The 27,102-nt window shown below is 39.1% G+C and overlaps 1 protein-coding gene across 6 annotated transcripts in view; it reads right to left on the bottom strand.

The window, feature by feature from the left end:
• BICD1 (BICD cargo adaptor 1) overlaps positions 1-27,102 on the bottom strand; it is a 158,057-nt gene that overhangs the window by 2,393 nt on the left and 128,562 nt on the right. Inside the window, exons 6-10 of one of the 6 annotated variants that reach the window (XM_053978427.1) lie at positions 25,028-25,179; positions 18,707-19,024; positions 17,548-17,738; positions 15,353-15,361; positions 3,698-3,773 (exon numbers count right to left, since the gene is read on the bottom strand). In XM_053978427.1, coding sequence (XP_053834402.1) covers positions 3,698-3,773; positions 15,353-15,361; positions 17,548-17,738; positions 18,707-19,024; positions 25,028-25,179 — 746 coding nt within the window. Of the gene's footprint in view, positions 1-3,697; positions 3,784-15,352; positions 15,362-17,547; positions 17,739-18,706; positions 19,025-25,027; positions 25,180-27,102 lie in introns of all 6 variants that reach the window. The other 5 variants (XM_053978426.1, XM_053978428.1, XM_053978425.1 and 2 more) reach the window with 5 other exon arrangements.

Raw genomic sequence — 27,102 nt, 5'->3', positions numbered from 1 at the left:
AACAAAAGATGCTCATGCTCTGAGGGAGAGGATGGGTGAGGAAATGGCTGTAGTTGCAACTAGCTATGTACAGCATCAGTGGCCTAAAGAACCTCCTCGAGACACATAAGATTCTCCTTTACAGAAATATAAACAACCATAACAACTTTATGGCATGACCTTCAGTTCAAAGCCAACCATGAGTGTAAAAACTGTACTGCAGACTATCCCAGACTATGCTCAGATTAGCAATTCTAAGCACCATGCTTAGAGTTATATTAATTTTCTTTTCCTGGTAATTCTGCATTGCTTCTTACTTTGAAATACAAGCACACTTTGTGCACAGAAGAAATAGAAAAATTTGTCTCGCTATTTCCTTTTCAACCGATAATAAATATTAAGGGCACTAGAAAGAAAAAAAAATGTCAAGGCTATCAGGCACCTTTATAGCAGCATATAACCACATCACCTGTAGCTCCAATAGATTGAAATCTTTTCCTAAAGCTCTGCTGTTATACTTTCTTCTCTTCAGAAACACAATTCATCCAGTTCATTAATGCAAATTGCTGTAGCAGTACATAAACTAAAAATACACCAGAATCACAAGTGACACATGGCATTCAATGTGCTTTTTATGGCAGTAGAGGTGCTGGTGGCAGCAGGTCCTGGAGCTGAGCTATCCGACACATTGGCAGTCACAGACAGCAGAGGGTGGCAGGGCAGATTAATAACACAAAGCAAGACAGAGACATGGAAGAAGTCAAGTTTTTGACTATAAACAGAGAATAAGGAAGAACACTGTGACATTCACCCAATGGGATAGGTGTAGTTTTTAAAACATTTGGTTTTTATGGATTTCTTGTGAACATCTCTTTAAATGCTGGTATCATTTGGGGATGTATTCATTCAGTTGATGAATAAAGTCTGTGCAATTTTTTTGTGTTAGTATTGTTGTCTGGCTTTATGCAGCTCTTTTATTTTTTTCCCTGGCACTCAAAATACTAGTCACATATTTCTAAAATTAACTGGAAAATGGTGTGCAAAGCCTGTTTCTAAGTATTCTGTTCTGGCTTACAGATGTCATTCACATGCAACATTGTCTGGCATTGATTGTAACTGTAACAAGTCAGAAAAGGAAAATATAAACAGACTCAAAGATATTTCCAGAATGCAGAAAATTTGCATGTGTTAAGTTGCATATTTTACCCTTTAAAAAATTTATTTCCAACTTTATAGAAATAAAGTTATTATTTCATTATTAAGTCATATTTTCATTATTAAGTCATATAAGTCATTATTTCATATTAAAAAGCAATATTAATTTAAACAGAGGTACTGGGGAGTTGTGATTTGTTTTTTTATTAATAGATACTTTGGGCCTAGAGTTTTGGCCTCTGATAATGAAAATGAGGTTTTCTCTGCATTCAGCAGAAACCAGAATACAATCCAAAGATGGACATGCTCTTTTTAATATTGGATAATGGCAATATTTTAGTCTTGTCCAATATAGTCCACCAGACAGGTAGCTACAGGTGCTGGGAAGGGGGAACAGCATCCAGTAATTGTCAGGGCAGGCCTGGATTTGGTTGCTTGCCCTACATCCCTAGACCTAGAAACTGAGGTGATGTGTGGAAGGCAGAGCGAGACTTTTGTGCACTGGTGCCTCAGTTTAATTTTAAAAAAATCTCTTAAGGAAAGTTCTCACAGATCCTCCAATCAAGTTTCAGTTGAAACATGCAGATTCAGGCAAAAAGACCAATGTAAAGCTAAAATGAATTGACTAGATCTGCCCTGGATTCTCATCTGAAACTACAAATGAGTTTCAACTACTACTAGTTGAAACTACATTGCTTATCTAGTGAGATTTACCAAAGCCTATGCACTGGAATCACAGTTATTGAAAATGCCAGAGTTATACAAGTCCCACTTAAAAACCATAGTATAGATAATGAATGAGGGAAAGCTCTCTGTGAATCTACCTGTGCTATGGTCAGGTGTATTAACTGGTTTGAACATGATTAGACATCACAGGATGTGGAAAACATCTGTGTGAAGCACAAGCCTTAACCAGCTCTTGTTTAGTCCTGGATGAAATGCCACTGAGAGATCACATTACTGCAAGAATTGTGTTGGAGACTTTAACAAACAAGCACAGCTCTCTCTTAAAATGGATGACTTCAGGGATAGTCAGAGGACAAGGAATGGTGGGACAAGCTCCTGGCTTCCTTCTCTGCTGCATTTAGAAAATCCAAACCTCAGCAAGTCTAATTGGTCCTTAAATGCCCTCAAATTTTACTCTAGATTCCAATTACTTTATTTAAACAACTCAACAATTTATGTCATTATGCTGACTTGCATCAAATCTATTGTTATGCTTCACTCCTTTACAGAGCTGGGCAGGTAATGTGGCTGAGGCAAGCAAGGCAGCAGTGGGAATATATCAAAATCAGTGTTGTTCTGACATCACCAGATGAGTACAAATCTAGTGGTAAAAAACAATAGCCACCTGAAAGTCAATTTTTCAGCTAAGTGTGCGTGTGTTGTTTGTAGGATGACTGATCTGAAGTTTTTTAAATGTTAACCATATTTTAAATTATCAGAACAAGGTAATGTTTGCAGATTTCTGAGAAGATATTTTAAAATTACAGAAGCAATTGTTGGCTAGCATTTAGAGAGGGATGGTATTTGAGCATATTCTCCACTAGAAGAGTAGCTCTGGAAGGAACAGAATAGCCTTTAATTAAATTAAATAGGCTTAAAATAAGACTTGTTGACATTAACCTTCCATGTTTCCAAAGTATCTATTGCTAATCTCAAATTGATCTAACATCTAAAATAGAGCAGCATCACTTTACTGGCATATTAAGGATTTTAAATGTCACTTTCAATTATTTTCAGTGAGCTGTAGAACTCCAAACTGTAAATCAGTAAATGATACTTTCTGATTATAATGAGTTTACACTAACTTCTCAGTAAAACTTTCATATTGCTCTTACACAGTAAAGAAGATAATAGTACTTCCACTTTGTAGGCAATAAAAGAGAGGCACTAACTTGGTCACTACAGTTCAGGCAAAGGCCTAAAAAAAAAGTGAATTATTTCAAATGAGAGCATGGACATGAGTGAATATTTGCACTGATTGTAATGTCCTTTTGCTTTGCTTAGGTTTGGCATTGTGCCTTGATTAACTCAGCCATCCCAGAAGCACGATGTGGCCTCTGCACCACCTATGAGAAGGACACCAGGAGTTTACTTTTAAAAACAAGATTAATAACTGATTGCCTTGGGTCTGAGTTTCCCAGACAGGGAGAACTTAGAAGTGTCTGCTAAAATCTCACAAATGCCTCTAAAATGCCACCTTACAAAAGGGAAGCCTACACCTACCCCTGAAGTTAAAAGTCCCCCATTTAAGTAAATCTTTCTAGCAACAAAATAAATTCATTGCTACTTTGGCATCATTGAGAAACTGCATCAAAATATCAAATGAGGGCTGCAAGATCCAGCTTGGCATTTTTTCCATATTTTTACAGGGAAGCAAGCACATGAATGTTGTGACTCATGTTGGTACTGTCACTGCAGAAATTTCCACTGTTCCTCAAGCTGTTAAAGGTTTGCTGTGAGAGAAAAAGTGAAGAGCTTTTGTCTGAGGAGGAGGAGGAGGGGGGTGGCAGGTGTGCATGCAGCTATGTGCAAAGAGAGGAGAGTTAGTGGAGTTTACCTGACAGTCTGGCAATCTGGCCCCCTGGCTAGTTGTGAGCCGTGTGGCGGTATGGAGGCAGCAGGCTGCTGACAATCTACAAGAAACTGATAAATTAGACATATATACAGAGAGATTACAGAGCAAGGGGTTAGTAACAGCACTACACAGGCTAGGCATCTCAGGGAGAGATTTAGTGAGGAATATGCTCTTGGTGCCTTATCTGACAGAAACACCTTTTTTTCTGATAGCAATGACATTGGCTGTTGCCTTTTTCTCCTTTTCAGAAGAAGCATTGGAAACATTTTTGTTTGTTTTCCCTTAGCACTGACAAATTTTTGTTTAAATGACAGCAGTAACAGGCTGTATTCAGGATCTAGGTTTACACCTTGTACTTCTCATTCTTCTGCTCATCATCTTGTTTTGCTCACATCTAATATCAAAAGTGTCAATAAAGCACTCAAAATTTACCCAAAAAACTTATATCCATACAAAAACAATGATGTCATCTTATTACAACATACAAGAAAGAGCTGTGAGAAAGTCTTTTCAATTTCTGAACAATGCTTGTGGGATTGGGGTTTTTTGTAGGAAAAAGGGAGAACTTGATACAGTCTGTTTCACTGTTTTGTCTCAATTATTTTATCAATTCCCTGTCAAAGAAGTTTCCACATTAATCACTTGCAAAGCTGTATTATGGTTCTTAATTTATTAAATAACAGTAAAGCCAAATAATCCTTCTTGCTATGTTTTCCTGTGATATTCAAAATATGAAGACAGCTTTAGACTGGATAATACTTGTGGGGCTTCATGGAAGTAGTTGAACAAGGCAACCCTGCTTTCTAAGTCAGTAGTGTTTACTGAGATTTCCAGATCTCAAGATTTGCTCTTTTTCCCTACAGCATTCTGGCCTTTCATTCCACTGTCTGTGTGATTCAGATTGTCACACAACAGAGTCATCAGGATCTTTTCAAACATTAGAATCTACGGGTGAAATTCTGACCCTACAAAAAACTGTTGGAGATTACTTTTTGCCTCCAGTAGGACTCGCAGACCTATTATCCTTCCTGACTGCTTCAACCTGATTTTCAACCTGTTTGATGGAATAGGGTTATTTTCCCGTAAACCTTATAAATGAGACAAGGGAACTCCACCTACTTGGAAAGAATTTGATTTTTTTTTTAATTGGTTGCTACTTAAAGCTCAATGCCAGTAATCATTAATTTACAATGTAGATGTGTTTCAAAACCCCCTTCTATTCTTTGTCTCAATCAATGGAAGAACATGCAAGTAATTTGCTGTCAAGAGTGTTGAGATGAACATCAGGTACTGCAGAGCAACACATCCTCATAGCACACTGAGCATCATATCCACTGTTATAACATTTCCCTTCTACACCAGCCCAAAGGGCCTCTCCCTAGCTCCTGTGAAGATCTGTGCTGACCTCCAGTGGGTAAGAAGCAAGTGTACCCAAATCACTGGTTTCTTCCTGCTTCAGCAAGAGAAGAAGGGTTTGGACCTATTTTCTAGAAAAATACATGCAGAGTCTGTGCCAGCACTAGCGTGTCCAGAAGCAGAAATAAGAATAAGAAAGAATACTCTGCCACTCTCATCTACCAGGATTGTCACTATAGTCCTCACTGCATCTTTCAGCAGAGGAGTGCAAGAGTTGGCAATGTATTTGAGTAATGAATAAAAGTCATTTCAGCACAAAGCTCAACTAAAATAAGAGGTGTCTGAGGAACAGACAGATCAGGCTAGCTGCAGACAGAAAATGATGGCAAAAAAAATTAATTAATGCTTTATTCTAAACAAAATCATTAGCAGAAGTCCAAAGTAAAGTCATGCCTGACAGGGTATACAAGGTCATCAGTGAGGAAAGAAATACAGGACAGAATGCCGTGTGATGAAAAGGGGCAGAAAGGTTTCACTAATACAGAAGAAATTGTTCTGACAGGCTTTTCCAGAACAACACAAATGCCTGATTTATGATCCTATTCTACGATCTCAAACATAGTGTGAATATTTCATGATGCATCTTGATCTGCTACCTTTGGCAGAATGCTTGAATAGCGAGCCAGGTTCTGGGAGGATTATGCAAGCTAGGTAATAACTGTTTCAGTGAGCATACTCCCTTGACTTTGTGTGAAACACTATTCTAGCTGGCGTCAGCAAAGCTCTTGCAATCTGGCTCACGTCCCCATCAGGACCAGATCTAATGATCCACATGTCTTAAGATGACTGAGTCGTTCTCCCACATCCCTCAGGAGTGAAGTTTCTGGGGATTATGCTAGGAAAGAGCTAAGCAGAATGCATATGGCTTACACAGACACATTTCAAATTCAAAGGAGCTTCTTATCTACTTATGTCCAAGTAGCTGTGCGAGAGCTAACTTTATTCCTTCTATATTTAATTCTTTTAAGTATTTTGGAGGATTTATAACACCCTTCTCTAATGTCATGACAATCATAAAATTACTTTTCTACTAAGGAACTCCTGCATGTATTAAGTAAAAGTTTGTTTCTTTCTAAAATACTCTGCTGAAGGTTAAAAGCCTCAAAAAAGTTTTTACTAATTCTAATGTCACATGTCATAAAGACAAGGTAAGAAAGATATGTTCTCTTTTACTAAAAATCTAAAAATAAATTTTAAAATCACATTGAAAGAATTGATACCTGTACTTTTCAAAGTAGAGGTATCAAGAGGAGGGCAACGGGGCTGGTGAGGGGCTTGGAACACAAGCCTATGATGAACGTTTGAAGGAGCTGGGGTTGTTTAGCCTGGAGAAGAGGAGGCTTAGAGGTGACCTTATTGCTCTACAACTTCCTGAAGGGAGGCTGTAGACAGGTGGGGGTCGGTCTCTTCCACCGGGCAGCAACTGACAGAATAAGGGGACACAGTCTCAAGCTACGTGAGGGAAGGTACAGGTTAGATATTAAGAAAAAAATTTTCACTGAAAGAATAATAAAGCACTGTAATTGTCTTCTCAGGGAGGTGGTGGAGTCACCCTCTCTGAATGTGTTTAAAAAAAGACTAGACATGGCACTTGGTGCTATAGTCTAGTTGAGGTGTTAAGGCATAGGTTGGACTTGATGATCTTAGAGGTCTCTTCCAACCTCATTATTCTGTAATTCTGTGAAATATCAGGGCCTGTCAGTCAAGCTACAGAGTGAAAGGACAGTCTGTCATTTATGCAGAAGGTACTTGGGGTACAGACACAGATTACACTTTTTGCTGTGTCTTCTGACACTACCACCAAGAAAATCATCAATAAAGTTCTTAAATACAGACTATCTTATTTCTCCTATCTTTCTTCTTCTTCATTTGCTGTTAGGAAATAAACCACTTTGGGGCAGGGGATGAGTTGGCTGATCTCAAGTATTTTTACAATTCCATGAACCTATAAGAAAGAAATTAATTTTAGTGCTCATTTCAACCACAGATAGCAAAGAAGAGCTATTGTACACAGAAATTCACATGCCAGTTTTCACTGAATTCAGCAGGACTTGTGCCTGCAGAGTCTTGTGATATTATCCAACAACACCTACCACTGGCTCTATTGAAAATGTGAGGTTTGACTTGTGCTATATGTTAGTCCTGCTTCAATTTTTCAGTTCCTGACATTTTAGCCACTTGCACAATAAAGGGCTCAGAGATTTCCTCTCTCGCAGATTAGCCACTGCTGGTTTTCCTTTGGAACCTAATGCCTAGTCCTAATTGGACTAATCAGCTCCTGATGTAAGAGCATTTAAGAAAAAACAGGCTCAGAGAAACTGCATCTGCTCACATGAGTACTGAATGTGCTGCTATAAATTATCTGCTGAGAGCAAATCTCACCAAAAAGACAGTATTTTCCTGTGCTTCCCTTTGGCTCAGCCACAAAAACAACACCTTTCCCTGGTGTCACAAGGTGGGCTTTGCCCTCCAGTCTGTGAGCTGGGTGACTCTAACCAACACAGGTCTGCTTTACTGCAGTATTTGTGTCTGAGATGGGTTTGCCTTCTGTTGACATCAGCAAAGTCCTCAGTGAAAAATCTACATGCAAGCATTTCCAGTCCCACCTGCTCAGGACCCAGCACACTGCAATGAATGTTTCAGCACATTTTGACTCTCAGTAAATTCCTAATTTCTACACAGTGCTCTCAAGCAGCAAGACTACTCAGAATCCCAAGACAAGCATGATAGACTTTTAACTGCATTTAGTTCAGTTAATCAATGAATTGTTTTTTCCTCTTTTATCTGAAAGAGTAAAATTGAGAGCCAAACAGCAAACCAATCATATTTTGCATTTCTGATATGAAAACATTGGGAAAATTTGTTCTTGATAAATGAAAATCTGTCAATAAATGTTTATGACCAAATGTGAGATTGAGGCTTTTTCAGTCTGTTAAAACAAACCTTTCCTAGCATGCCATTGATCCCTTCAGGCCAACAGAAACTCCTTCTTTCCTAGGTAAAAGCTTTCAGGCTATCTGACTTTGTGTTACTCTACCCAATGTCAATTGAACCTGCTCCACCAAGTCTGAGGAATTTGATAACATGTCTGTGAAGCTGTTATTGAAAATCTACTTGAAAAGAGAAGCTGTCTCCATTAATATTGTCACAAATTGTTTTCATCCCTGAAATGTCAATTTAATGGGAAAGAATGAAAGAGTAATAGCATGATTTGAAAGTACTGGGCAAAGAACAGATCAGTAGCCTTCTAGCTGTGCAGATGTAAAAATGTGTCACATCACAGAGCAAGACCTACAAAGACAATAAATCAATCCTCTCTGCTCAAAGGTGAGAAACAAGGAAAATTTCCAAACCAAAAGACAAATGTGAGATGTCAAGAAGAATGGGGCAGAGGGTACTAAGATGCTTGCCCTCCTTGCTGAGATTTGTAGAAATGCTTTCAAGCTGCAATCTGACAGGATGAGAAAAGTCTTCAAACTCTTTATATACAGGGGTGACAAGGACATAAGTTTATACAATTATTTGACAGCTGTTTTCACTTAAAATTTATCTTCATTTTTTCTAATGAATGCCAAGAAAACTTTGACCTTCCTCAAGGCCAAGAGGAACTTAAAGAGGCAGTAGTTATCACAAAGAACAGCTGGTTAGAGGACTGCTGTGACTTACCTTCAGAAAAAGCCACAAACAATGGCACAGGTCAAAGATTAGAAGAGTCTCTCCCTTCTCCTGCTTCCAGGGTCAGTTTGAGTCTGTAAATAACACAGTTACCTCTGCCCTACACACAGCCCCAGCAGATCAGGCTGTCAGCTGAAAACTGGATTCAGCTCTATGTTTCTGCAGGCTGCCCTGGAAGGAGAGGGCTGTGGTGGAGCAGCCACTGGGGTCCCATCTGGAGCCTGCCTGGCCTAACTAACCCCAGCTTGCTCAGAGCAGGATTGACTCAGCTTGTCCTGGCCTGTGAGCAAAAGGAGCAGTGCAGGAGGACTGGCCCTTGTGCAGAGCCATTCTACCACTCCTTGAGGGCCAGCCCTCTCCTGGCACAGCTGCACACCGTCAGCCAAATAAAGTTCACCAGGTGCTGCTGAGCTCCTACACATTTTCCAGCACCCACATTATCTGTGAATTCTCACTGTCTGAATTTTACCTCACTTCCATTAAACTGAATAAGGGGTCACTGATTGGAGATAAAGAAATGTGTCAACCAAGTATAATTTTCAGCTTTCTTCATGGTAAAGATAATCTACTATGAAGTTCCCGTGTTGAGAGTGCAAGAAGTACACAGGTAACTCACATCTTAAGCTTGCTAGTCAGGAAACTTAATAGCTTAGATTACTTTTAATTGGAGAAGTTACAACGACAATTAATTCTTCCACTACTTATTTCTTACTCTTCTTAAAAAACATTTGAAGAACAAGAGATGAAAGCATGTTGCTGAACTCCCATTAACTACCAATATCTATACATTGCCCTAAGAGGCAGCAGGCCAGCAGTAGGATGCATCTAAAATCCTCATCTCCTGTCATCTCCCCATGCCAATCTTCTTTTTCTTGCAAAGCAGGTGCAGGAATGTCCCACTGTTTCTACAATCACAAGCTCCTGACACAGGCCCTCCTTCTCTCCTCCTCTTCTGTGCGCTTTAGGACAAAGTCAGGCAGAGTTAACCTAACGGAGGGCTTGCTGTCAAATGCTTCTCAAGAGTAAGAGCAGGTAGGGAGTTTAACTGCTATTTTCTTCTGGCATTTAGGGAAATGCTGTATGTCTTGGTGATTTTCACAGACAGACTCATGGACCATCACTAACCACTTCATGCACTGCCTGGCATGCAGCACAGACAGCCGTGGTTTAGTAGGTCACTGATTCAGGGGCTTTCTTGGCTATGTCCTAGTGAGTTCTTTCATCTATACAGCAGCTATGCTATATGGAGTGCCTTTACTCTTAATTTCCTTATTCTGTGTGACTTCACCTGTATTTTCTTTTCAGACCTTAATTATCCCAAACCTAGAGAGCTGTTCCTCCATCAGTCCACTTGTTTCAGTGGTAATGTGCCTGCTAGCTCAAAGTATAGTGATAAAGCCATATCCCAGCCTTGCCTTTTCCTGTAGCTCACATTAAGAATAGTTTTTAAAAAAGAAATTATACTTTGTTGTATAAATCACTGAAATACATTTTTCTCCAGTTACAGGCTCAGATCATTAAGAGATTTCTTGTCAGCTCTGTAGCCTTTTTCACACTTTCTATATCACAACATGCTTATGTTATTTCTCAAATGGTTTCTGCGAATGCTTTAAATAATTCCTCATTAAATCTACTGAGAAGCTAAATAATGGGTTAGTAAAACAGCAGAAATGGAAATGGCACAAGCTGAAAAATATATCTTCAGTTCCTTTCTTTCATATACAGTTAATAAAAAGCACATTTAGGAAGGTCTGATGATTCATGAAACACTAAAAGACACACACATTTTAAACATTTCAAAAGAGGAAAAAAAAGGTCTTAAATTACATAAATCATCACATTTCAATCTTGTTGTTTACTATGGAAACATAAGGATACATTTCAGGTCACAAAATCATCCAGAGCAAAAATACTTGCACTATTATATGGATAAAGAAGGGCCTGATCCAAAGTTTGAAGTCAGCAGGAACAGTAACTTTAGTAGGCTTTGGAAGAAACAACATAATTTACAATTATAAAGTTCTTATGCCCCTAAAAAATGTAGACAGGGAGATACTTACAATCAAGGACACTAGTCTTGTTTAAAGAATTGCTGTGAGCTTCCTCCAAACACAACGTCCCAAGGAACTGCTCTATTAGAGAGCTAAAATGTCAGCATGTCTAATTTAAACAGACTTACTTCCCTTTTGCCTAATTTATGAGGCAAAAAGCACAATATTGAATATTCCTGTGTATTTGATGGCAAAAATCAGCAAGTCATGAAACCACTTTAAACCTTGTCATAAAAGAATATAGAGAGAGATGACTTTTGTCACCAACATTGTAAGGATATTTCACTCTCTGTTTTAGTTAATTGATAGGACTGGATTCCAAAGCCCAAAATCTTCAGAGAAAGCAACAAATATCTGGTAAAATGCCTTAAAGATTTGACGTGTATACCTGTATGCCTGTTTAGCTAGGAAAAAACCTCAGAAGTCTAAATAAGACTTCACTGAAGAACTTCAACAAATGATGCTAATGTAAACCATTCTATCCAGCAATTATGTCATAGCTTAGATAGAGAGAGAAAAATGTCAATAACCTTCTAAGGGAAATATACAGCAGTAAGGCATGGACTCACTGCAGTCTTTTTTTTTAATTATTTTTAATGTTTTATCAAACAAATTAGGGCTTCTATGAAAAACAGATTTTATTTCAGGATTGCTTTCTTTATATAGTTAAAAAGAATAAATAAAAAATAAACTAAACTTGTAGAACTGCAGTGAATTCATGCCATAATAGCTAAATCATATTGAAGTAGCTAAATTATATTGATCAGCATGAAATGTATGGCTTTGGTCTCATCAGTGGCAACTGGAAAGCTAAATGCAAGAGAGGAAAAGCACAGAGTGAAAAGGTCCTGTTCACAGTGGCACCAAGAGGTAAAAGTACATTTAGCCAGCTGAATTCTTCATCAGTTACAGCCAACCAATGCCCTTGGCAAGGACACTGTTCCTCCAATTCAAAACAGCCTCCACAGGGACAAGACACCGTGCTCGAAGTGGCATAAATATGCAATGCTCATTAAGCTGAGCTAAATGAGCATATCAGATGCAGGACATGGCCCTGAGAGCAGGAAGATATATACATGGATCTGTATATATGCACTGACACCACTCATCAAACAATGAATACACACAGACACAAAAATGGCATGTTTACAGAACCCACAGAAAATAGGACAATGCAGAACAAAAAAAAGAGAACACAGATAATAAGTAAATAATGACTGAATTATCCCTTTTGTGAAGAGCATGATATTCAGGTTTAAAAAAAACCCCTAACACATGACTTTTTTAAAAACCTACTAAAAACATATAAAATCCATTTTTCATGAAGAGCAAAGACAGATTAAACCAATATTGCATGAAGTCTCACAACAGCCAGTGGCCTGTCTGATTGCCCAAGCCCAGAGACATCTTGCAAGTACAGGATCATCATCAACACAAGTACATTCCCAGTAAGTAAAAATACAATGTACTTTCTTAGAAGAATTGTCCATGGATCTCTAATGAAGAAAAGGGCAATTTGTACTCAGAATAAATTTGTGTTACCAGAAAAAAGTTGTGGTGTTTTTTTAAAAAAATAATGGTTCTGAAGAACTTCTGTGCTTTGGATTGCTTGGATGAAGCAAATCAAACTTTCCTGAGAGAACAATTCAGAACAGACCAGACTGACTAATTAAATATTATATGGCTGCATATCTTATATAATACTGGTGGCTTGGTTAACCACTTGTCCTGCTTTTTAAGAATAAACTCTTTCACTAAAAGTACAAATAAATCCGCATTGTTAAGAGTTCAGTATAAAATTATCTGACTTAAAATCAGTGCAGAAAGGAGTATATAGATCCTAATCGCATTGATTTTCCTCTTCATCAATCTATAAAATTCATTCACAAAGGAGAAGTAAGAAATATTTAAAATCCTTCACTGTGAGACCTGACCAACCACAAAGATCTACAAAGCAACCCCTGGCAAAATTCATTTCTGAGCTGACAGTGTTCCTCAAAGACCTTGAACATAAACGCTTTCATCACACAAGGAAAGTAGACACAAACCTGATATCAAAAATATATTTCCCTGACCTTTACACTGGCACACCTCTCCAGACAGCCACCTCTGTGCAGAGAGGTGTCAGCCTGAAAATCTCTGCTCGTTTTCCCAATCCCTGCATCCAAAAGGGGAGGGAAAGGCAGCTTGTACTCACAACACACCTTTTGAAGAGGATTTCCCATAGCTTCACACTACTTAAGCAAGATGAAGCAAGAAGGAGGAGCAAAACCAACAATCTTGCCCCAAATGCCAAGTTCCAATTTAAATTTATTTAAAGAAAAATACAGAAGGAACATTAGCTTCTGATTACACAAAGAATAATCTTTTATAGAATATTGTGGAAAGTCACTGCACTTTAAAAAAGCTCAAAATCTAGAAAGAACAAATAATTTAAAATAGCATGAATGTGTATTCCTCACCCCTTGAGCCAGGAGGAGTTACTCAAAACCTCACATGGCCTATCAAAAGCCCTTAATTCCCTTAACTATAACACTAAGAACCACCTTACTCAGAAGACCCTCTGCTCCTTGTTGTGTTAAACTGTGATTGTGCTACATCTAACAGATTAATGCATTCCCAGGTTCCTTACCTATTCTTCACATTTTAAACCACTCTCAGTATAAAGGCAAGTACCAAAGACAACCCTTTAGCAATTTCCCTTGAGCTCCAGCTTAAAGATTTAATTATAAGACTGCCTAGGACCTCAGCATTTGGGTCATTGAGATTTTTTATTAAAGCTAACATTTTCCTTGTTAAGCTAACATTTCCCTAGCTTTAAAAAATACTTTCTACCTACAGATGCTGTAAGTTAGTTCTTGGTGACACTGTAGGAATTGCCTTTGGGATAGAGTTTTTACAAATGAAGTTAAATTTTATGGTAAGAATGCAAACCAACAAACAAGAGCTAGTTATTAGTATCATATTGTGATTCATATTTGATTTGTTGTAAGTATAGAGCTACATCAGAATTAATCTTGGATTATTTTTTCAGTAACTATTATATACTCTTATTTTGTATGGTAGGTGGTGCCTGAGCAGTTGCTATACTATTATGTGGCATTCTTTGTGCTGTCTTTCTCTTCCACTTTAGTCTCTTCTTGTGGGAATTAAATGCAAGGCTGTAAATCACTCTTGAAAGACAGCTGATAGAGCAAGCATGCTTTCAGGTTTAACATGCTTTCAGAAATGAGCAACCCTACAAATCCACCTAATTTTGCAGACTTGTTGGTTTGTTTGGTTTTTTACAGTTTTTTAGAAGAACCATTTTATGAAATGGTTTGTAACAATGAAGAACAATTAATCTAAACACTACAAAAATACAAACTTTAGCAAACTAGCATAGTTCTGTTGAAATCCATCGGTCTATCCTAGCTTGGGTCAACCAAATATCTGACCTCAGGTGGGCCTGGAATTTGAGGGAAATGTGTCATTTTATTTAAGGCTTACATTTAAGGCTGCTAACTTCCTTTTTCTATTGTAATAAAATAAAATAGATACAACCATACAGACTTCTCTAAAAGGATTGCTCATTATGATCTCATGATCTGTATTCATTAAAATATTAAATACTTTGTTTTTTACAGTGTTTTCCTGTGTGGATTTTAAATACTAAGCATAAACAATAGGGGAAAGAAGCATCCACCACATTTTGTTTGGAGAGCGCTCCAACAAAGGAGCTTCTCAGGTGGTTTTTTGTTGACCCTGAGTGAGAACTGCAGCCATTGGTAACTGTCCTCCTCATAACCTGTTGGGAAACCTTTTACTTCAGGTACATCTTCTACATAAGGATCTTGATTTAATTTTAAACTAAAACAGCAGAACTTTATATTCAACTTTTGGAGTTGCCATGCTAAAGTATCTGACAGAGAAAAGAGTGCTGTCGAGGCAGATACTACAGGAGACCTTTTTAGTCTTGTTCTTTCCTTGAAGAGGTTGAGAGAACCATATTTTGTATTTGGGACTGTGGTATATTAAGAGGCACCTAGTGACTTCATATTCAAGGAGTCTGAGCACAACTGCAAAGGAAAGATCATATTTCAGTGTTACACACTGCCAAACCCAGCAGCACTAGGCCTTCTATATCCCCTGACTTTTTCACGTAGTTAGGAAAACAAACACAATCACATCCAAAGGTGGGCTGGAATTGTGCTGGGCACATACTGGCTGTTACCAGAAGAATAAAGACTTGAAAGAGTAAAAATACAAGTCAGCAGAACAGAAGCAAAGAAGAGACAAACAACAAAGCTACATGCATGCCATTACCTAGGCGAAATGGAACATGATACTTTGAAAAAGCACCAAGTGGTATTTTTAGCCCCTGCGGGCAGTTAAGAGCCATTAGTTCAATTAGAAAGCCCAGATCAAGTCCGTGCTGTCACAGCTTTGTGTCAGAGGTACCCGCATGCTGATCTAAAGCTGAAGGCATTCAAGTGAAAATGCAGCAGGACACGACCATCTCTTGCTTAAGAGGTCTTCAATTCAGCTGGTCTTCCTCTGAAGAAGGCTGCCAAAAGCAGTCCATCTTTGCCTCTCCAGGTACCCAGCAGCAGTCAAACCAAAGACAGCCTCTTCTGCCAAGCACCAAGTCCAGAAGAAGAAGCAAGAAAAACACAGACACAGTTTGCTTCTGCACGGGGCTCATGGGGCAGAGGAACCTGTCCTTTTTGTCCCACCACCAACTTCAGCTATTTTGGCTCTTGGTCTCCATCTCCAACCAAACACATTCACAGTTACAGTCTCCCGGTCCCCACATCCCCGGGAGCTCATGAAAGGACAGAGAAACTCTCACATCACACAGGTGAAAAATTCTTGTGAAGGAAATAGTTCACAAATTTAAAATAACAAAACCAAAATGTGTTTCTCTTTAATGTAGGTTTGATTCATTCTTACTCTGCTCTTGAGGACTCAGCCTCAAACCAAGCTACACTTTGCTCCACAGTGTTAGAGTTTGGATGCTACTTTTTTGCACCCTCTCTGATGAACAAGGTGTGGGTTGCTACACTTTTTGCTGCCTTGCTTGAGTGCAAAAATCACCTGAGAACAGAAACTCTTTGTGAGACAAGGCTTTTAAATATTGTCAATAAAAGCAGCAGAATAACATTCTTCACTGTTCCTTACTTTCAGGAAACAGATAATTAGACAGATGGTGAAAAAATCCTACTTGGTGCATCATTCATTTCATCTGTTAACAACAGTAAGAAGTCTTCCAGAAACTGGTAAAAACAATGATGAATAATTCCCTGCTTAATCCTGAACTTGATACTAACCTGGTCCTGCCAACACCGGAATCTGAATGCTCAGAAAGATCTTGGGTTTGGACCTGTCAGTCTCACAGGCTGAGACTAAAGCCATGTGATGGTATAAAATTCTGACAAATGCATTCAGAAAGCTGAGATTGTTGCAAATTCATAAGGACAACTGTAACATAAATCAGTGACCCTGTCTCAAGACCCTTATACTTTAAATATGTAGAGATGTACCTAAAGTGACAGGTAAGACTCCAGACAAACATAATTTTCTGGACAATTCTACCATTCAGGCTGCTTCATCCTTTGGTCTCTGTTACTGGACAAAAAGACTGTGTCAGCATTTCTCAATCTGTGGTCCACGCATCCATGATGTTCCATGAGATACCAGATGCTTCTTTCCCCCCACTCCCACGTTTTTCTCCTCAAGAGACAGCTCTTTGATTTATTTACTGCAACACACCCTAGGAGAATGTCTTGTTTAGACTCTGCAGTTTTACACTTGTCCTCTGTGTGGGTGTTACTTGTATGGCACTACTCAAAGGCAGCTGTGACACTGATGGCACTAAGTGAGAAATATAGCCTACTACAGGGGGTACTGCTCAGCTTCCCAGAATAAACATTTTCTTAAGCAGAAACTACTTTTATGGGTTTTAGCTTTCATATTTTCTACTTATGCTTTTTGTGTATAACATATTTCAAAACAAAGAATTAACAAAATTACCACCAGACAAGACTGTGCCCAGTTAAAGGCTAAAGGTCCTGCTCAGGTACATAAGATAAGAAATTATTAGCTGTTCTCTCAGCAGAAGAAAGCTATCACACCTTTGAAATGTCATCCCAGTTTGCATTTCCTTTCTACGCCTCATTTGAAGCAGACACTACATTTTGGCAGGAAATTGAGAACAACCTTCCTGCACAGATTAACTTCATGACTCAATTTGTATAAACCAAGCCTTCTGTGAGTTGAACACCGCCCTTTGGAAAAACCTGACTGAATGCTCCAGGGTGAGAAGAGGAGTGCTGCAGAGGCTCCTGCACACTGCCAGCCGCTCCCTTGCTGCTCCTCACACATCTGACTCCTCTGTCCTGTGGGATTGTGTCTTCCAGGGGGACTACCAATGCCACCACCAGGCTAAGCTCCACCCAGGCACAGGGGTGCAGCCTCTGTGGATGTCAGTGGGACTGCACCCACATATACCACAGCAGGGCTTTCCACACTGCATCTGAAACCAGTTTGGGCCGCTGCCAGCAGAATGTCATCTCCTGCCACCCATAACACAGGAGGAGACATTTTGCTTTTCAAGAAGTTGCCCAAATTAAATTGCATCTGCAGTGCTGGGAGGGTCCCCTGCTAAGCTAACCACTCAGCACCACATGCACCCAAGGAAAAAATGTTTACCTGGTATGGCCACGGTTAACCTTTTTTCCTTGCTGAGACGGTGCCCATGGATGAATTCACTCATGGAAGGGGGGCCCCTCAGAAGATATGATTCTGTGGAGGCGGGATGAGGGGGGGCTCTTAATAATTTCTGGAGGTAGGTCCCTGAAGTCCTGGGATGGCTCTGATCACAAAGGGAAGGTGAGAATAGTCTTGCAGGAGATCCAAGAAAAATACATATGGAAACAAAAGAGTTTTACTTTAATTACCTTTCAAAGCCTCACGAATGACAATATCATCTTAACTTGCTTAACAGGTAAAAATCAACTATCATTGACACCCCATGTCATTTCCAGAGCAGGACACCTTGTCTGCATTGGAAATCCTCCTTCACCTTAGGGAAGGAGGAGATGAGGTTGGTTTATATCTCAGCATCCTCAAGTCAGCTTGTACAAGGTTCCCTGATTGTTCTCTTGGTTTTGCATTGTGATTAGAGCATAACAAGAAAAGGGGATGATTATCTAGGACTTCTCTAACAGAGTCCTCTTCATCTTCAAAACCATGGATTTGCCCACACCTAGAGAGTTTTGGCAGGGGCAGGCACAAGACATGAGCTCACAGCTTGAACAGCAAAACATTTGAATTAGATTATGAATGGCAGCCATCCCCTTCAGAAGGTTTCTTGCTCCCGTGTAGAAAAATTGATCTGAACACATCCATATTCTTTTCACACTGATAAAGAACAAGTGAGCACCAGAGCTTAACAAAGAAATGCAGCTTCTTTCATGTTAAGCACTAAAATGCTCATAGAGCACAATCCTTCTTTTATTTCAGATGATCATTATGGAAAACCATAGGGAAAACTTAAAGAAAACTTGTTAAAGAAAATACATTCACACTTAATATTAAAGACATACAAGATGCACTGAGACACTGACAGAATATAGTTCAAAACACTGCATTCAGAAGGAGGAAATAACACTGAGTAGGTGGATCAGAACCGCATGTTGCCAGGCTTTGAATTTCATACTCATATCCTCCCCCCCTCCTTCTCCCCAGTCAAAGGACAGAAAGAAAAAAATAAGAGTAAAAAAAGGAATCATCATGTTTATAATTCAGTGAACGACTTTAATGCAAGTCTGGCTACTGCACTGTACTGTAAAGATCACTGCATGCATACCTTTTCCTCTGAGTGCCACTGCTGACCAGTAAGTTTGGTTGCTGTGGGCCCTGACTATGCAGGAGGAAAGTGTCTATGCTTGGCACGGTGGCTGATGCCTCCTCACTTACTTTAGGGCTGCCGATCTTGCTCTTTCCCAGCTTGCCTTTGCTGCGTCGGGATTGCTCGTGGTCGAACTCTAAATCCTCCAGTCGCTGGGTCAGGGCAAGTTTTTGCTGGATAGCCATGCGCAGCAGAGAGTTCAGGGTCTTCTTCTCATCCTCTGCAGCCGCCAGCTGCCTCTGCATCTCATCCAGCTGTGTGACGTACTCATCACACCTGCAGAAAAACAGGGCAGAAATCTGGGGAAATGGCCCAAGAACCCACTCTACCAATGAGCACATCCCCGGGCTTCAGTTACAGAGCTTGACTCAGATGTCAGCTTTTGCTGACCCTAATCCTGGTAGCAGGCAGCCTAAGTTCTTCTGTTCCTACTCGGAATAAATTTGGACTTGGATGTAAATGTCAACACTTCCCATTCAGCAAGACAACCTGTGCCTATATTAACATAGTCTATGACAATGTAACATGTTTCTGATACAGACAAAAAGCAATTAGAGGGGAGGTATGGGATTATTTCCAGTTCAGACCACAAATGATAATTTTGGGTGCTGTTTCTTCCAGTAAGTAACCATGGATAATAATGTCTACCAATTAGAAAATACTATTTCCCACAGGCAGTAATATCCACTTCAAGAAAGTATTACAAAAGAAGACTGCGAGTAGTTTGAACACTTATATATCAGATTTTGTGAAATGAGAAACCTTCCATTATTTACCCTTGTTAACCACTTATTATCACGATTACCATTAGTTCCCATCAATTAAAAGGATACTATTCAGGAAACTCCATACCTGGAAGATATTTCACATTTACTGTTGAATCTCTTGGAGGTGTGCTCATCACTATGGTCACCTACTCCTTTTTAATCCTCAGCCTTTTTTACCCACATGAAAAATTATCTTTTCATTTGCTTTAGATCTCTGAGAACTAAAACCACCTTTCTTATTATTTTATTCTATTTAAAACCAAATTCAATTTATTTCTGCTTTTATCAATACTTCCCAAAGTTAACAGGAAAAGCAAGGCACTTCAAAATTGTCTTAAAACACTTTTTGAAGTGAAATAGCTGCAGTTTGATAGCAATAGACCATCTAATCAATAAGAACCAAGAGCAATAAAAATAAATGTATCCCAGCAGTGAGATGCATCACAGACAGCAGTACTGCCTGGCCATCAGACATTTGTGGAAACACCCAAGGATTTTTCATGTTGAATGATGTAGCTTCACCAGATCTCCTTCCCACAAGATCTGGGTGAATCTAAGCAGCTTTCCTGTGTAATTGCAATTGTATAATGGATGAGGATGTAATTTTATCAGTATCACTTACAGAAAGCAAGCATAGAAAACTATTTTAGTCTTCCCTATCAAAATGTGTGATGCAATACACCTTTGGATTATTGTGAACTGAGGGATGAAAGTAATTTCTCTGAAATTTTAATCTTCCCCTTGGGAAACAGAAACACAGTATCCTTGAAAATGTATAGTTAGTTATTCTTCACACAGTAATACTAATATATATATTGCACACCCCTTTTGAACAATTCAGGCTCTGCAAGCAAAATTACTAAGTCAGATACAGCTTCATCTACAGTTTCAGTATTATCTTTCTTCTACAGGACCTTAATAAGCATGATTGTTGCTACTCAAGTCTTGAGGAAAAGAGATACTTATGAAATGCCAGTTGGCTTAAAGCCAACTTGCACACCTATTTCTGCTCCAAGCTGTGAGATGTCTGTTGATGCTTAAGTCAGTTTCCTAGACAGAGACATGAAATCAGCATTCTGACTATTATAGTAATTCCTATTTCAAATTAATTTACTTTAATGTCTGTGTTATCAGAGTTTTAAAACATCATTCTTGTAACCAGATGGGTCTTGTGTCCATGTCCTTTATTCTCTCCTGCTTTCCTCTTCTTCACTGAAATATTCCCAGCTATGTGCAAGTGTGGGATAAAAGGAGAAATGTTTCCAGTTAATAAAGAAAAAAGCATTTCACACATCTATATTGCCTTTCGCCCACACATTTCATAAACATTCATCAAGTCTCACAGAAGGAAGAAAAATGTTAAGGATCTCCTAAGAGAAAAAGGTAAAGAGCTCCTAGGAAAGATGACTTCTGGCATGGCAGAGACCATTGCAGGGCTCCAGGATACTCCAGGGCTCTGTGTGGGTCTTTCAGGAGGGTTCAAATAGCGATAGCAAAAGTTAGGTTATGCTCTCCTGAGTCAGAACTCTTCCCCATTTTCCCTCTTGCCCCAGGACAGGTTGTAAGCTGCAAGTGACAATTAAATAAACACCACTGTCTTCTTGCTGTCTGCTGGTGTACTTAGAGCAAAAGTCAAGGTTTCACCTATTTTTCATTTCTCTCATCTCAGAAAGGAAGCAGACAGACACATAAGCCCACTTATTTTTTATGAACTGATCCAAGCAGCTTATAAAGGATTTTAAGGGATTTCTGGTTCCATCCATCCCTCTCGTCTAGGAACATAAACCAAATACCAAATCAGGCTTATGTGTAATTTAGGTAACATAAATCATAGCAGAGCTTGAGATAAAACCCAGTGACTCTGACAGTGACAGGTCCCTGCTCTAACCAGATAATCATAATTCTCTTCTGTTCAAAAATGTTTTCCCAGCTCCAGGATCTGTTCAATCTTCTTACTCAGTCTCTTCAGCACACATTTTTCTTTTAAAATTATCATAAGAAAATATTTTGATGGATGAAGAATAAAATCCATGCATGCAGTGTCAGGACTATGGCAATACAAGCAATTCTGCTCTCTCCTGTTCTATATCTCTATTTAGGCTGGGAAAGCAAGCAGTGTAAGGACTCAGTGAAGTTTGCTTCCTGAATAGCTTAAGGATCCTGTTTAAAAGTAGTTCCTTTTCTCCTTCAGTACAAGACTTCCTCTCATAGGGCAACAGCTACTCTAGACTGGAAAACTAATGTTCTAAATAATTATTTCTTGTTCCTCTGAATGAGTGCTGCTCGCTGCTTCACAAACATACTCTTACCCTGGGTCAGCAACTCAGAGTGAGGGGAAACAACAGGAGGGGCAGGAAAGGCTTCTCTGGGAATTCTTCTTTTTCTCTGGGAATACCAGGAGCAGCCCATGACAAAATAAGCAGGTTAAAGGCTGCTCATGGCACTGGCATCTAACAGAAACGTCAGCTCTGCTTTGCCAACCCCTTGAATCCCACAAAAGAGGTTTTATATGCTGTAGCTTTCTTTTTCTAAGAGAGGTGAAATATTCTTTACAGGTCCGAAGCTCATAAATCCTAGAAAGGGATCACAAGGCTAATGAAAGAGAAGGAGGAAGCTGTAGAGATCAGAATCTCAGAGATTTTTAGTTCAAATAAGCTGCTCGAGAAGGAAAAAGGGCAAAAGTAGAGGGACAAGCAGGACAGAAAGACTTTGAGACAAGGAACTGAAAAAAGAACTTAAGGAGTGAAGGATGAACAGTGTCAGGAAAAACATAGAAAAAGGAAGGCTCCTGCTTTCTGCACAGGGGAGCTTTGGAGGAAAGTGTCAACTTTGCTGTTCAGACCAGAAACAGATGCTGGGCTCTCCTTATGATGTGTGCTATGACCTTTATCCAGTGTATTTGAGGAAGGAAACATGCATTTCAGCACCAGATGAACATCCTCTTGGGGACCAAAATGATGCTTTATGGAAAGAGAAAGGATATTCTTCTATCAAACAGTATAAGCAACCATTTGCAAATCCATAATACGATTCCGCTATCAGAAGGTTGATCTCCCTATGGTACAAATTAAGGACTAAGTACCATGTAATGCACTATAACCATGGAAACCACTGTTTTATTCAACTAAAGACCAAACAATTGCTTTTTTATGCTGAAGGTTGCTACTGCATCTAATGTTACTGCACAAAAATCTTACAGCCTTGTATTTTCAATCAGATTTCTCCTCTTCAAAAGACTTGTAGAGTATATCAACTCTCTGTCATTTAAACAAATGCTCTTCTAAATGGACTATTTGGAATGAGTCAATGATTTGACCATTTAGGAAGATTGATTTAATTATAAAGGCCATTAAACTCCATGCTAGGGAAGAAAAATGAATATTTTACAACAGAAAAATCTATAGGAGTATAATGATGTGGAAGACCTTGTAGTGAATAATTTTTTATAACTGTGCTCAGAGAATACTGGGCAAAACTTAGGATGTCAAGGGCAGGGATATGTCCCATAGGCCATACATTGAGTGTTTAATCACTGCTACATGGAGTTTACCAACAGTAGTAAATTCTTTGGGTGGGATTTATTGCTACTAACATTAGAAATTTTTAAATTAAAAATGTGTAACTCAGCAGGTCACACAGACTCCTTTTATAGCTCATGGAAGAGGAAACAAAGTTTCTTTACATCCTACACACAAGGCATCTAGAAAAGATACCTGGATGAGTGGCATCAGTGAAGCCTAATTCTCATGGAGGGGATGCTGCTGCCTCCCAGGATGTGCCTTGAACCCAACAGAAGTCTGCACTCAGGATGCCCAAATTGGGTAAGGAGTATTGAGTACACCAACAATCTAACATTCCCTTTAATTAACATCTAAAGCTACTTTTACCTCATATGTTGATGATTTATGGCCCATACAAGACCCTTGTTTGCTTTATGCTCACGATGTCACTCCTCTGCTCCAGAGTTACCTGCCTTCCATGTGTTCTTACAGAGTTAGAACATCCCTGTGTCTCCTCAAGTAAGGAGCTTGCATGGAAAGGTCAACACATGCATTTCCAACACACACACACAACTCTCCTTTCTGGAAGAAAACTTTTAGATGCCAATGAAATCAATCAGGCTACCTTGGTTCACACCACCTGCTGAGCTAGGTCTTTGTTTCCATTATGTCGCTACACGTGCTCTTCTGACGATGGACCTATGATGAATTTGTACACAGCACCAATGTTACGACGTATAAATGCCCCTTTTCTCCTTCCCACTTCTCCCAGCTGCTGCTGCCACTGTCCCTAAGCATAAAAGCACCTTAGAAGGCTGAAAGTGGAGAGATGGCACTGCCAGCAGCACTGAAGAGATGTTGGCAGAAGGCACAAAGATGTCTTATCCTTTATGGACTAAAGCACAAACAAGAAATCTGTACTGTGTTTGACCGTAAGAGGCGGGGGGGGGAATCTTTCGTGTGTATTTCCAAAATAAGAATTTATTGATGAAAATGCTGGAGCTTTAAAAAAAAAAAAAAAAACTTTTAGGTAACTTTTTAAGAAGCAGCTAAGATGAGAAGACACAATCATAAGCTGTGCCAGGGGAGGTCTAGGCAGTCATTAGGAAGAATTTCTTCACAGAAAGGGATATTAGACATTGGAGTGAACTGCCCAGGGAGGTGGTGGAGTCACATCCCTGGGGGTGTTTAAGGAAAGCCTGGACTTGACTCAGTGCCATGGTCTGGATCACAAGGTGGTGTTGGGTCATAGGTTGGACTTAATCTCAGAAGTATTTTCCAACCTAGTTGATTCTGTGATTCCATGTAAAGCCAAAAGCTCTTCTGAAGAAAACATGGAAGAAGGAAAGCTAAAAGTTGATTAATTACTGTCCTGCCAGCAGGAAGTACGTTACAGAAGATAAGTGAAGCTTTTATCCTGTAAAAAAGAGAAGATAATAAATTGAACATCACAGTGGAAGAAAATAAGAATTTATTCTGGAGTGGGAAATTACAGTGGCCTTACCATTATTAGCACTGGATTACAGCATAGGCTGGTTGATTAAATAGATTTTACTACTGGTAAGTAATAAATCTCACTGTAATGAAAATGTGGAGTTCTGAAGGTCATCATTAACCATACGATAGCTTTACATGACAGAATCACTGTGTACTTCTGAATGGGAAAATCAGCCACAAAAATCCACTATTTGATTTCCACTTTAAAAAACCCTATAAATGCAAATATTCTGTAGGCATATACTGCCATTTGTAACACTTTGCTCAAGGTTGTATTGACATTGCTATTCTTCAGCTTTATTTTCCAAGGCGCACGTCTTAGCAGCACTTGAAAGCTTGCAAGTTTTGCACAGTGTGCATGCTAGGACTCATTCACCTTCATCCAGCAAAACCCTGACCATGCAGAAAATAATTTCTCTATCCTCCTAAGCACCCCACATACACAGCTAAGTGTGTTCTCACTTAGCACACACATGTTTACAGTGCTAAGCCAGACGTAACACCGTTTCCCTTACCTGGTTGCAAACATTGCTCTCAAGGATGAGAAGGTTGCTGCATCTTCCTTCAGAGCCTTTAGTTCATTCCGTAGCTTGGTCATGGTCTCAGTCACCATTGCTTTTTCATTTTCGTATTTGTTCTTCAAATTGGCCAGTGCCACTTCAGCTGTCTGAAAACATAAACAAGGATATGTGCTTATGAGACACAGATCTGAGAACAGTGAAAATCCCATGCTTGATTTTGGTTTTGATGTCCTTCATTCACACAGTAAAAGAAATTAAACCTGATCTTCACTGGACTGCACACTTTAACTTCTTTTAAGTTGTACTCCATGAAACCAGGAGGAGAAAGCAGCTGAAAGGACAAAGCCCATTTCAAAAGCAACTGACAACAACTCAGCACCTCAAGTATCTCTGCAAAACTGTGCAGCCATATGTGGAGGGCTCAGGCAAGTGAGTAAAGTTACTACAGGAACTGCTACCACATTGTTTGAGCTGCAATAAACAACCAAGTGTGTCCCCTGGCCACTTTGCAAACAGGACACAGAGCACATGAGGCTCAGCCTCAGCAGCCAGGCTCTGAATCACCGTGTTTTGCCTCAAGCATCCTGCTGGCTGAGGCTTTCCTTGGGCACAGGGATGGCCAGGACCTGCCAGTTTGATTTATGCCTGAGAACCGGCAATGATCGCTGCTGTGCAAACCAGCATTATTTTACCAGTCCTAACCACTAAAAAAAAGAGAGAGAATAAAAAAGTGTAAATTACAGTTTTAATTTAACAGGAAAGCAAAGCTTTGTATTAGTCCCATTCCTAAATTTCCTTCTTTCTGTTTTCAATTTCATCCATTAAATTTCTGTAATTTACTACTACGCTGTTTATAATAGTTACATTTGTCTTATCTCTGCAAGACTTGAACATTCTGCTTTACCTATGAATTTAGTATCATTTTGAAGTTATTCAAAATACATAGTTTTATACAGGATTTATACCTACTGCTGCTTGAGAAATTTAAAAATATTGCCTTTGAATGAAATGAAGAAAAATTTGCTTCTTTTACATTTATTCAGAGGGTTTTATGGTTGTTTTTTGCACTTCATTTAGTGCACAATAAGTTGCAATCAATTTCCTCTGTTGATCTTATGGGCTCTTGAGCCACCACCAGGGGAGAGAAGTTTAGAAGAACATTAGGTTGAAGTAACCAGCAAGGGAACAGGATGGTAATGACCAAACAGTTGGAAACCTATTGCAAACTCAGTTTTCCAAAACCCAATACATTTCCCAATGGCACTTAACAAAAGGGCACATTGGAATCTCCTACTAAATTACAACTTTATTCATTTGTGTCTTGTTAAATAACAACATTTAAAAAATTATTTTTTTTAAATTGTATACTCACCAATAATATTTTCTTACTTTCACACCAATTTACATTAAGAGAACAGATTTTTAAAGGGCAGTAGTTACCACCTATCATTTTAAATAGATGCATTTTTCCAATCCAGATTTGAAATCATCAGCAATACATGTTAAAATTATCAATCACTTAGTGATCTATTTAAATCAATTCTGCTTCTTTCAGCCTTGCTGATATATGCTTTGGTGCAGTGTAGGATGGTGAACACCAGCCTATGTCTTGGCAGGATAAAGCAGAAATAATCAGCTTTTTGTCTGTTTTCAGCCATGACCAAAAATGTGCACTCAAAAATTACAGTAATTTACACATCACTGAAATTCTGCACAATGATCAGACACATCATGATCCCCATGTTTTAGTTTGGATGTCAGGATAAGTTAATGGACATGCAACACTAGAGGATGCAAATATCATTTACTTGGTGAATAAAAGTAACAGAGGAAGAACTGTGTCAAATCTTCAAACATTTTTTTCTTCCTATTAAAGTTTCCTATAAAACAGCATAGAGAAAACAAAGCATAAGTTTCAAATCCTATGGGAAATACTTCATGTCTCTCCATGCACCAGCCAAGCTGCTGAGGATCTCCCTCCTGAAAGTGAAGAACAAATGGGCACAAGTGCTCTGCTAGAGAAGCAAATAAAGCTAACAAAAAAGGTGGGTTTAGTAGCAAAAGAAAGA

The sequence above is a fragment of the Vidua macroura genome, chromosome 5 (assembly GCF_024509145.1).
Source record: "Vidua macroura isolate BioBank_ID:100142 chromosome 5, ASM2450914v1, whole genome shotgun sequence".
NCBI classification, from domain to species: Eukaryota; Metazoa; Chordata; class Aves; order Passeriformes; family Viduidae; genus Vidua; species Vidua macroura.
The sequence above is the reverse complement of the archived record's forward strand: the minus strand, read 5'-3'. Positions and strand labels throughout refer to the sequence as shown.